General features: G+C 40.7%; 1 protein-coding gene across 6 annotated transcripts in view; it reads left to right on the top strand.

The window, feature by feature from the left end:
• Nucleotides 1–12,492, top strand: part of SZT2 (SZT2 subunit of KICSTOR complex) — a 93,708-nt gene that overhangs the window by 11,706 nt on the left and 69,510 nt on the right. For all 6 annotated transcript variants that reach the window (XM_075181699.1, XM_075181696.1, XM_075181698.1 and 3 more), the window contains exons 2-15: nt 651–776; nt 2,847–3,020; nt 4,400–4,570; nt 4,682–4,813; nt 5,166–5,304; nt 5,454–5,560; nt 5,635–5,845; nt 7,054–7,224; nt 8,261–8,486; nt 8,896–9,025; nt 9,114–9,256; nt 10,435–10,587; nt 10,700–10,814; nt 11,628–11,833. In XM_075181699.1, coding sequence (XP_075037800.1) covers nt 651–776; nt 2,847–3,020; nt 4,400–4,570; nt 4,682–4,813; nt 5,166–5,304; nt 5,454–5,560; nt 5,635–5,845; nt 7,054–7,224; nt 8,261–8,486; nt 8,896–9,025; nt 9,114–9,256; nt 10,435–10,587; nt 10,700–10,814; nt 11,628–11,833 — 2,204 coding nt within the window. The remainder of the gene's footprint in view (nt 1–650; nt 777–2,846; nt 3,021–4,399; nt 4,571–4,681; nt 4,814–5,165; nt 5,305–5,453; nt 5,561–5,634; nt 5,846–7,053; nt 7,225–8,260; nt 8,487–8,895; nt 9,026–9,113; nt 9,257–10,434; nt 10,588–10,699; nt 10,815–11,627; nt 11,834–12,492) is intronic.

Here is a 12,492-nt window from a genome sequence, read left to right as displayed (position 1 = left end):
CTGTTCCTTACAAATCTGTACCTTTTTAAATGTTGAATAAATGCCCATGTGGATCCACAAACATGGAATGGTAGAATATGAAGCTGCATATCTACATTGTTCTGTAGGTGGGGTTTAGAATAAGAACTATATGATGGTGTTTCCTTACTGGTAGTTCTAACCTCAAAATGGTCCATTGCTTAATTGTACCAAATACAGGGGGTACATGTGTGATTTGTTTTTTTTTAGACTATATATGTGTCTCATACTTTGCTTTAAATCAGTACAGACAATGCCTGGATTTTACACTCTGCCTGAAGCGTGTTCTGCGGTAATGTAGCGTGTAGGTGTGGAAAGGTGTGTTTCATTTGTGTTTTTGTCTGCCTAAAGTTTTTGGATGTGTTACATGAGTGAGGACTGTGTCCATGACCTGCTATGATATTTTATTTTTTATAATTGCAACCTTTTCTAGAATAAATATACTAATTTCAGTTTACGTACACTTAATAATCAGGAAAACGACAGATTGATAGTAAAAGATAAGCGTTGTGACCCCATAATGTGAAAGCAGCCTAAACAGTTGATTGCATTTGTCAGGTCCCTTTTTACACAAGAAATCACATTATGTTCTTGCTTAGATAACCTAAGCCTTGATTATGGTTTACCTGCAGGTGGAGGAGGCCGGACAGGTCTACCTGCTGATGAAGAAGGATTATCGGATCTCTCGCAATGTCCGCCTGGCTTGGTTCCTGTCAAACCTTCACCAATCTATTTCTCCGGTCCCTGAGTCTGAGCTGGTAAGTTTGGATATATAGAAACTGCGTTGGCCCCTTCTTCATTTTGAAGCTTGGTTCACTGTCGTGTTTTGGTTTTTCAGTGGCATCCGTGTGTGAACAAATCTGAACATTCGCAGAGCTAGGCGAATCAGCCAATCAGACAGTAGAACATTTACAGGGCTAGACCAACCTTCAGCCAATTAAAGCATTAGAATATTCAAAGGACAGGACCAACCTTCATCCAATTAGAGCAATAGACCATTCACAGGGATATGCCAAGTTTCAACCAATCAGAGCCTTACAACATTCACAGGGATATGCCAACTTTCAGCCAATCAGAGCCTTACAACATTCACAACACTAAAATTGACAGTGGCAACTGCAATAGGAATAGCATAAAATATACATATTTAAAAGATATCGTTGCATGAAACATGGTTAGTACATGACTTTTATATCTACAAACCAGGGTGCTGAAAGAGAGCAAGGGGTGAAGGTTAATGTTTGAGAAGGTAGGTACAAATAAGAATTCTAGGAACACAATGTAAACGTGACACAATAGAAATAAAGTCGAACAATATAATGAAAAATAGGAAATAAGATGACAATAGAACTAATTTCAGATATGAAATGAAACTATGTTTGTGGTAATAAACTTATAAAAACTAAAAAAATGTTTATTAAATGTAAAATATAAAAAAATGTGTAACCTATTTTACATTTTCTTATTTTATGCTGCAACAATATAACTTTCTTGTCCAATGTTTCTTATTGGTATCAGCAGGAAACTTTTGCATGTGCAAACAAAAGAAAAATGTTGTCCAGCGCTCAGAAACAAACAAGATATAAAATCACTGTCAGCTTATACATAAAGGAGAATTTTGTGCACAATATAAACCTTTTGCATAACAGAAACCATGTTGGAGCCTCAATGGAGGTATTGCAACCAATCAGATTCTAGCAATCATTTACCTGTTACAGCCTAGAGAACGATAGCTAGAATCTGGCTGCGTTGGGCAATACCTCCACTTTTCCTTTTTTTAGAAGGCCTGATAAATCTACATCTTGCTTTGAAAACCGCGGCTCTTATGGGTACATCTTCATCAGGGATGTGGCTGGATGTAATCTCTCTATTTATTTATGCAATAGCCACATAAAGGAAAAATAAATAAAACAAATATTTGTTTATTCCATGAAAAGTAACAAGGGTCCTGATTCATTAAGGATCCTAACTTGAGAAACTTCTTATTTCAGTTAAATACTGACTGTTTTTTCATGTAGCACACAGATACTTGATAGCTTATTTGTACACTGAAATTTAAAGTTGATATTTGTGTGCTACATGAAAAAACAGTCAGTATTTAACTTATGTGCAAAACAGAATACTAATTTGCACCCCTTGCATTGTATCATGGTTTTGTCCAGGAGACTGAAATAAGAAGATTCTTAAGTTAAGATCCTTAATGAATCAGGCCCAAGATCTTTATTTGATTCAGAGACAGTAGATGTTGTATTCTAGTTCTGAAGCTTAGAAGGACTTGTGAGAAGTTACCAGGAAACGGTTTGTTAGTCTAAGAATAAAAGTAAATAATTAAGTTTTAAAAGGAGGGAAGGGAAAAAATGTTTTATTCTTTAAAAACTTAACAAGGGTTTGAAATTCGTATTCTATTTATGAAGTCACCAGGAAATGGTTTATTTGATTACAATTAAAATGAAAAAGTTTAAGGGGGGAAAACACAAACAATTCATCTTATTTGAAAATATGTAAGTGAAGAGTGATAATAAATTAGGGAGCATTCGTTATCCACTGCTATTTTGCTTTTTTATATTATTTCTCCATAGTTGCATGTTATCCTTACTCCCTCCATATAAATATTTTCAAATAATTATTTTTTTTTATTTTGTACTTTTAATAAATACATAATTCAGTTTATACAAAAAAAACACTTCTTTTATAACATTTTAACCCCATTTCTTTGGGTCACCTCGCTGTATTTCTTTTCCTGTCTGCTATTGTCTACCGTAAGGTTTTCCTATTGTCTTATATTGACTGTCTCCTAGTTAACCTGTTAATGGGCGGTTATTTTTCAGGGGTTACACGACAATGAGCTGGAAGTGGTGAGCGTCATGCCTCACGGATGGCAGTCTGACCAGCCCGTCCGCCCGGGCCCGTTTCTGTTAGTGCCCGGCACGTGGGTGACTTTCCTGGCGCGACGCTATCGCTTTGTGATCGAGCTCGACCTCAGCCCTTCTACAGGGATTGTGGTAATTAACTTGCAAGTAGCCCCTCCGCTGTGTATTGTTAGTAACCTTACTAGACCAGGCTCCGTTACCAGCTGACAGACATATGGCCACGGGCCCACTGGGGTTTAACATGCTTTGATTAACGTCTATGAAAGTGCGGGTAGTAACGTTTGTGCCGCTTTTTGTATGTACCGTGCATGAAAAGTGGCAGAGAAACATGCACCATGCATTGTCAGATACTGTTATTGTTACAAGAACAATTACCTTTATCAGTCTTCTCCTATTGGTTCATGGCCCCCAGAGGCACAACAAATTGCTTCCCAGCTCCCACTCATTATAATAGAGAAGGGAGGAGTCACACGAGTTTAGATGTGGTAGATCCATGCTGGTAATTATCACACCCTCCTTGCTGCTTTCCCCACCTTGCTGTGTAAAAACGGGTCAGACACTCCAAAATAGTACAAGTATCCAAAATAATGCAACTTTAAGGTGAATGTGTGTGTAAAAAACGCAAATGTTTGGTCACATTTGGTAGGAGGATCTTTATTGTCATATTCGTTCTACATGCAATTAGCAGGCGTTAAAAAAATATTATATAACGCACCTAATTTTAACATTCGGGGGGGGGGGGGGGTACGTGGCCTTATGCTGATCAGGATGGTAAAGCTACTTTGTCTTGCATAATTGTACAATAGAGAAGGTTGGTGGGCAGAATCCTACAGAAGGAGCTTGAAGGATATGTTCTGAGGATGTTTAATCTCATTCCTGCTACATAGTTACCTTCAATAACTCTTATTTGTGCCTGAGACTTCAGAGCTCAGAGAAGACCGTAGCTAAAGCTGAGTTTAAAGGGTAATGGCAATGGTAGAATGGAGAGGGGCTCCCACCTGACCGCGCCCCGGAGACTGTAGAATGCAGAGAGTCAGAACTTTTCCTTTAATATAGTTTTTTTGTTTTAAATCCTCACCGTAAACGATATTCCTGATTTGCAATGTTCTCTACTCTGTATAGACTGATGGACTTACACATAGATCTATGTCTAGAATCCCAGCTGGTCTGATTGGAAGTGACAGACGAGCTGGAAGAGGGTGTCTGTCTAATTACTTCCAGTTGAGAATCTCTGCTTTGTATTTTGCATTTTGCTACCGTCTTTTCCCGATGGAAATGTCATTTTTGGACTAGTGAATTTACAGACAATTTGTCGAACTGGGAAAATAGAAACCAGTACCCATCTTCCATACCCCCTCCCTCCATTCCCCCAACCCTCTCCCCCCCCCCCCCCCCCCAATAGATAGGCCAGAGGAAATGATATTGTACCTCTCCCCACATACATCTATTCAGGGTTCTCTCTCTTATCACTCGGAGACTTTGTTACTTTACATTTCTGCCCCTCTCTATAGGATGACTCCACAGAGGAGATCATTTTCGATGAGATCTTCCATTCCCTCTCACGTTGCCTGTTGGGGCTTCTCAGGCCGTTCCGTGTCCCAGGATCCCACATGCTGTTCCGCCCTGAGATCTTTGTCACGATCCAGGCGTATTCCTCTATCATCGGGCTGCAGAGTCACCAGGTGAGCATGGAAACTGTCAGTAGAGGAGTTATTGCTATAGAATCCTCTCTCTCCGGAGATGGTTAGTAACGGAGATGCCATATGCCCCTAACTCTCCTGTCACCGCCTCAGGTGCTGGTTCAGGGGTGTCAGCTGGAGGAACAGAAGCTGCCGGCGTTTCTCCAACACGTGTACCAACAGCTGGGGACCTTTGAGAATAAGATCGCTGAGATGCTGCAGCAGCAATACCGGCCCCTCACTCAGGTGGGCAGAAACGTAATATATTCTGTTATACGTTTATAAACAGCATTGTGGAATCAAATGGAGAAGCTAAACAATGCTTATTAAAGAGAATACATACATAAAATGACAATGTAAATGGTGAGAACTCAAAATGTTGTTAAAAATTTATTTTATATAAGAGCAATTTTACACAAGTGTATTACATTTTTGTTGGGTTTTTGTTTTTCTGTAGAATCTCCATGATTTCTTTAGAAAATAAACTTTTTTTTTTTATAGTTCTCTACGGACAGGGCTTTAACTTTTTTTTTTATGTGGCGAGTTTTAGTTATATAATGTTTGGTCATTGAGTTGAGATTATTGTTTGTCTTTTCAGGATTGCCTACCTCAATATGGAAATCAGCAATCAGGCAGAAAGATGGGTGTTTCCATGGTAACGGCCGACATCGGATTAGTTAGTATGATTCGGCAGGGTATCCTTGCCTTACAGCTGCTACCGGCCAACTCCAGTGCAGGTGAGCGACCCACTTATTTTGGACTAATTTTTATTGAGAATTGCAGTCAATGCTATATCACCAAAGGTTATAGGGACATAAGCATTTTTTTGTATCGTGTGTTTGTTGTGCGAATGTGTGATGCCTGAACACTACCGTTCCTTCCACAGGAATCATTGTCATCACGGACGGGGTCACCAGCGTCCCGGACGTTGCCGTGTGCGAGACTTTGCTGAACCAGCTGCGCAGCGGCACCATCGCCTGCTCCTTTGTTCAGGTAAAGGCATCGGCTGTTGCTGCACTCTGTGGGCGAAGCTTGGCGCCACCTTCATGTCGCTCCTCTCGTTACAGGTTGGCGGTGTATACTCCTACGACTGCAGCTTCGGTTACGTCCCTAACGTAGAGTTGATGAAGTTCATTGCCATGGCCACCTTAGGATCCTACCTCTCGTCCTGTCCTGAAGTAGAAACTGAACAGACGGACATGAATGTTTATCACAAAGCGTTCTTGCCGTATTCTTTCCTGCGCACAGGCGAGGCCCTGAATCCAGAGTATTACTGCGGTAAGAGCTGCGCAGAGCTTCTGCTGTGACCATGTTTATTGGCCCAATAAGACACCGTCAGCGCTGTGCGAAGCTCTCGCAGCTTTGTCCACATCAACTTATTACAAACTCCTCCTAAAACAGAGATCAATTCACAGGAGGGCTGTATAAACGAACGCTTGTTTTTATGCTTTGCATCGCAGTTCTTTATCTCTTAATACACTACTGCAATATCGCACAAGATTCTGATTTGAAATACTACGTTAGAATAAACATTTTTGGAAATAACTTTAATGACCGTGTCCATATTCCCCAAACTTTACCTTGTACTAAAAAGAGCATAAAATGCACCCTCAAATTTTTTTTCTAATGTCAATAGTGAGATAACTATGAACCCCCACACTTGATAAACACCCCTTGTTGCATCTAAAATTCATAGAAAACTGCAGTGACTCTTCATATGATCCCACAAACAGCTGTTTCACTTAACTTCTACGCTGTGGCCAGGTGTCTATTGCTGAAACTTAGAATAGGAAGAAATTTCAGCGCTAAGCTGTAATAGATTGAATAACGGATTGTTAGAATAGATTGTTCCATGCTATATAAAGGGGTATTGCTAATCCTCCCAAAGAAACTAGTAAAAAGAAAGAAGGGTACAGTGCTGTAACCTCTGGTTGTACGCACAAATCGTTACCCGGCTTAACCATGGCAGAATAATGATGATAGGCTCATAAGATAAAGGCATTTAATAAATAATAATCCTACATCTATCGCTAAAAAACACTTTAAATCAATATACATATACAAACAAGTAATTAACATTATTAGTGACCGGGAATTAGTATTGTACAGTACAGATATGGAGACTGATTGGTTGCCTTTGAATATATATATTGATCCTGGTACACAAACCTAAATAAAATCCTTTTTAATCCTCACTATATTGAATGTGTGCAATTAGCGGAGTGCTGAGAAGGATCAGTGGTGGTCTACAAATTTTATCTTCAACTATTTGCAATGGATTCAGCTTTTCTATTGTAGTTTGCAAGATACCGGAGCGAGAGTGGCAGTATATCAGCTGTGTGATGTTGTAGACCAACCTTCTGTCCAGAGTTGTCCCCTGTTTACTTTCTCTTGTTTGGGGCAATTTTGCAGAAATGCTACTTTTACACGAATTTTGCTCCCTTCATGTTTTATGGTTCAGTGCATGTTGTGCTCTGTGTTGTCAGGCTCCCAGCACAAACTGTTCAACGAGCACCTGGTGTCGGCGAGCAGCAACCCTGCGCTCGCCACGCGGCGGAGAAAGCACGCTGAGAAGGAGCTGCCTGTCGACATTGTCAGTGTGGTGTCTGTGAGACTCAGGGAAGGATACAGCATTCGGGAGATCCGCATTACGAAAGGTGAAATATTTTAACTGGCTGTTTACTGCCCCCTCTACCCAATCAATCTTTGCAGCCGTCTATTGTCTCAGCTTGAAATTGTTAAAGGCGGTGTCGTGGCTAGTTTCAGTTAGGCTAGGTACATACTGGAGAATTTTACGACCAATCTGTAATCTATCACGATTGTACCAACGACTGAAGGTCCGACCGGTCGGGCGATTCATGCATGCGCACGATTTACCTTCAGATCTTAGAATTACACAATGACTGCACAATAGTCACTCATTCATTCCTGATTAACTGTCTTGTTATAGCTATCCACATGTCATAACGAATTTCGTTAGCTTCTGTGACTCTTAAGCGAAATATGCAGTCTTGGAACAAACAAATTATTTAATCTACAGCACTCAATACATATAGTCACCGGGACATGTTCATTGCCGGCATCAGCTGAAAAGGCCGAGGGGTAAATGTATCAAGCTGAGAGTTTTCCGGCGGGTTTGAAAAACCAATCAGATTCTAGCTATCATTTATTTAGTACATTCTACAAAATGACAGCTAGAATCTGATTGGTTGCTATAGGCAACATCTCCACATTTTAAACCCGCAGGAAAACTCTCAGCTTGATACACTTACCCCATGACTCTGTAAACTCTATGGAGGTTGTGATCGTGCGTGCATACACACGACATGACTGGAAGACGATTGGCTTGAGAATATTAAACAGCACGACCAACCAAACAAAATGAGAATCAGCACATTGGAACGTCTGCCGTTCATCTGTCGTTCATCATTGGCGTATACACAGTATACATTGGAGAACACGATATGTGGCCGAGCGGTCGTTTATCAGGTGATTGATCCAATAATTGGCTGAACAACCTCCAGTGTGTACCTAGCATTAGCTTCATGTCAGCAGATGAAGACTTCTGTTTTACTATTCTAATATTAATACAATATAATAGTGTATTATAATTCTGGTCGCTCTGTAGCATTAGGATGTAATGTTCCCGTCACTGCTTAAACCACTTTTACTTATTGATACTTTCATCCTAAGCTTTGTTGGAGGTGAAACTGGTTCTTCTTTGGAAACACAACATGCGTGTTGAGTACTTAGCAGTGGCTGCGTGGCCCTTGGATGCCTCCAAGCGCACCACCAGGGTGGAGGTAGTAATGGAAGGGAGCTACGATATACTGCACGATATCAGCTGCACTATGAAGAAACCCATCACCAGCATGTACAGGACCAGCGTCATACGGCGCTTCTGGAACACTCTCCAGAGGTAACGGGACGTATTGCTTCATTGTATTCATTCCCTCTATCATTTCACTTTTCACAGGCTGGATTAGCAGCTTTGGCGTCACTGAATATAGAACAATTAGTCCTTTTGTGACATTTATTTTTTTCATAGGATCGAACTATTTCTTTTACCAGTTCTGTAACGTAATTTCTGTCCTGATTTTTAAGACTGGGTTCAGACACAGAATGTTATTTCAGTGGTCCTAAAAATGTGGTCAAACCAAATTGTTAAATAATTACTTAAATCTCACCATAATTTCCCTTTACCAAACAAGACGTGAGTAAATGAATGAGTTTTAGATTGCTTTTACACGTCCCCTTTGTGAGCCTTCTTTGACAGTCATTTTACACCTGGACGTTTGATGAGGGTTTGACTGATTCCTGTTTTGCAGCATCAGTCAGACAGATCAGATGTTGGTACATCTGAAATCATTTGACACTGTCCCGGAACATTACAAGATCCCAGAGAGCACCAAGAACGGGGTCCCCCTCTTTTATATCCCACCAGGATCCACAACCCCGGTAAGTGTCTCCGCGTCAGGACATGCAGGAGGTTCTGTGGTGCATCCAGCGGTCTGACTGACACAACTTTATCTTCTCACATCTACAGGTATTGTCGCTACAGCACAGCGACTCCGACTCAAGCCATTCCCAGTTTGCGTCTTACTGGAAACCGATTCTCTCAATGGATGCCAACGTCTGGCAACGCTGGCTACATGTGCACCGCCTTGTCTTACTCCTGGAACATGACATGTAAGTATGGGTATGATTGTCAGGAAGGTAGCTTGGTATTGTGTGGTCTGTCTGATCTTGCTCTCTATCTTGATTAGAAGTACATATTCAGTACTCTGGTACTTGGGAGAAATACATTTTAGTGTAGTTTTCTGGGATTGCTCTAAATGTATAAATAACATCTGGGAATATTATAGAATTATGTTACCAAATAAACACCAATGTGTCACAAAAACCGATGTCATTTTTGCTCGGGTAGAATGAGAAATTTAAAAAAATAATTTGCAACAAAACTTAAGTAGTGCAAAACCATGACAAACGTTCTGGTCGGGGGTGTTAGCCCAGAGCCGTAACTTAAAATCAGAGACCACAATGCACCTTTATGGAGAACCAAATCCAGGAAAGGTTTTAGTTTTTTAAATATTCGGTTGATTCATTAAAAATGGTTCATAGTAAAAGATACTGTTATCGTATCCAATCAGTTACTAGCTGTCCTTTATCTTGGAACATATGTCAGTGCAAACAACGGGGGTGTCTGTCCCATCACCAGCGGAAGGCAGGACAACAGCTTGAACTCAATCCTTACTCCACTCACATACAGGAAGCAGCCTCTATCTTCATTTTTACTGCCGGAAAGATAGGGTCCGTAACGGCTATCCCTTCTACTTAATGTTCGTTTTAGTAGATGGCTTCATTTATTTTATGGGGGGGTGCTGTGACGTTCTCCTAGGTGGATTATCCTCTATTCTCCTTCTGCCCTGTTCAATAAGAAGGAGTTGCATCTGAACCCTGTGTGGGCAGATACACAATCTTGTGAGTTTAGCGTATACCAGAGTTTCCTCGGTACTAAATATGTAAACATCTGGTTGGTTGGTATGAATTACAGTACCTTATTTATGTGCACCAGGTGTGTGTGTTTTGATTGTGGTCTTCATATGTCCAAAACGTATAGAAACTGCATAATGATCAAATAAAGACTACAGAATCTCTATGGCTGGCATTCTCCAGATTTATGTCTTTGAAACTACATGTGGACTTTACTAACTGGTCTACCCACCACCGACTTAAAGGGTAACATCCAGCTGCTATGGTCTGATCCATGATTGTTTATTATGATAAGTACTTTAATGAATTGGCCTTTCAGTCCTGCAAAGGGTTATGGTATATGATGTTCTCTCTGTTCTTCATTAACCTTCCAGGCCAGTTCCTAAGCACCTTCATACCCCGGGAAACAATGGACGCTACAGCACAGTTCTGTGCCGTATTTCCCACACGGCGCTCACATCCCTGCTGCGGGACTGGAGCAGCTTTGTGCTTGTGGAGAGTTATTCCTATGTCAAGCTAATGTCGAGGTAACAGGCATCCTCTATTGGGAGGTTCTGCTAATCTGTTAAAGGGAATAAGTCACCCTCTAGCTTTGTATAGTTCTTATTTCTATATCATTTCTCCCATCTACTTTCACAGTGATGCCGGCCAAACCCCCTCGTCGTTCTGCGTGGTGCGGATTATCTGGAAAGCCCCATGCATGGTGCTCCGGCTGGGGTTTCCCCTGGGAACTCCCGCAAACTGCAGGAACAAGGTGAATTCCAAAACAAGTTCATGTTTCTTGGCTAAAAAGAGAAGGACCCTTTAGTTGTTGGATCACAGGGATGGAGAACAGCAGCTGTTCAATAGAAAACTGTTCGTTTCCTAATGTCAATTTAATAATAACACATTGACTTGCTATTCATAAAATATAAGAATGTCACTATTTACTTATCCATATTAAATAACAAAGGGCAAGTCACTAGAGAGCATCTAATTAGTACATATTATCAAATAAATACAATTGCTGAATATAATATATAGCTTTGATATTTTCCCCGGAAGAGGTTCCTTTTTAAGCATCCAGAATTAATTGTGCTCTTATTATGGTGTAAAATGCTCTAACCCCTCCTGATTATTAACACCACCAATGTCCCAATATTGTTCTAGTGGAAATGGTGAGCTGTCCGGATTATAAGAGTTAAACTGTTTAAACAATCCAGAGCACTATCTTCAAACCCTCACCGCGCAGATTAAGTATTTTGCTGGCTAAGACGTTGTTGCCAAAAGGTTGAGCAGTCTTTGGATTTAGACCGTCGTCTGACGTGTTTCCTCACCTTTGGGGATTTTGTTATCTATGGCTGTGATGAATTGACCAATGGCGAAGAAACTATTTTCGCTTTTATTTATTCTCTATGCTATGCGTTTTGGTGTGTTTGTGTGTTTGTGTGTTTGTGTGTTTGTGTGTTTTTGTTTTTGTTTGTTTTTTTATTTTTATTTTAGAACCATTATTTTAGTATAATAATTTTCTGAACAAGATTCTTATAAGTTTAACCATCTATCCTGGCTTTAATTTGAATCCTCACAGATCGCAGAGGAGCTGAGGGACCGGATCCTCCAGCTGCGTTTCCCCCATCGGGTGCAGAGCAAAGAGACCACACCTCGGGTTAAAAGGAAGATGATTGTGATTGGCTCCCCCTCAAAGTCTCCGCCCCCGCAGGCGCCACCACCAGCCTTCTCGGACCGCTGCTGCCTGGTCTTACTGCACAAACCTCTTGAGAAGCTGCTCATCAAGTGAGTGCAAAGTTCGAGCCTAAACTCTGTGTGTCGTGTGATGGAGGCTTTGTATAATGTGGTAACGTTGGCAGTGACCTGTTATGTGTCTCTGGCTGTCAGGTAAAATCGAATAAACTTGATGCTAAGGAGAAGGTTTGTTCTGTTGTTCAATAATTATGTTGGAGAAGATGAAAATGAATAACAAGAGGATATAAACCAATTTTATTTGAGGGATACAGACCTCTTAAATTGTGACATTTGAGAATAGTGAGATAATACTAAACCTTTTTTTATTGTTTTTGTCTGGTTGTAAATACTGTAGTTTTTGGACAGTAAGACACCTTGGAGCTTTTATATCGGAATTAATATTAAAATAATTCCCACCCAACAAGTGTATATTGCAGAATAACTCCTCTTCCCTGATACTCCTCTATATACAGTACCTGTGGTAGTATTGGTGTGCTGCACGGTTCACCTCACCTGGGTGCCTCGTCCCTCAGTAGTACCACTAGTTTCTAATGAACTAAATGACAAATCGGATGTCTCCACTGTGGGCAATTGAACGGGTCCACTCTAAGCCGGAATTACTGGGCGATCTGCTGAATTAGTTCTACAGGGTGATTCAAAAGTCGCAGTGCAACCTTTTATTTCAAAAACTCTACAGGAAATTGGGAACC

The sequence above is a fragment of the Mixophyes fleayi genome, chromosome 8 (assembly GCF_038048845.1).
Source record: "Mixophyes fleayi isolate aMixFle1 chromosome 8, aMixFle1.hap1, whole genome shotgun sequence".
Lineage (NCBI taxonomy): Eukaryota > Metazoa > Chordata > Amphibia > Anura > Limnodynastidae > Mixophyes > Mixophyes fleayi.
Note: the sequence above shows the minus strand (reverse complement) of the source record. Positions and strands in the feature narration are given on the sequence as shown.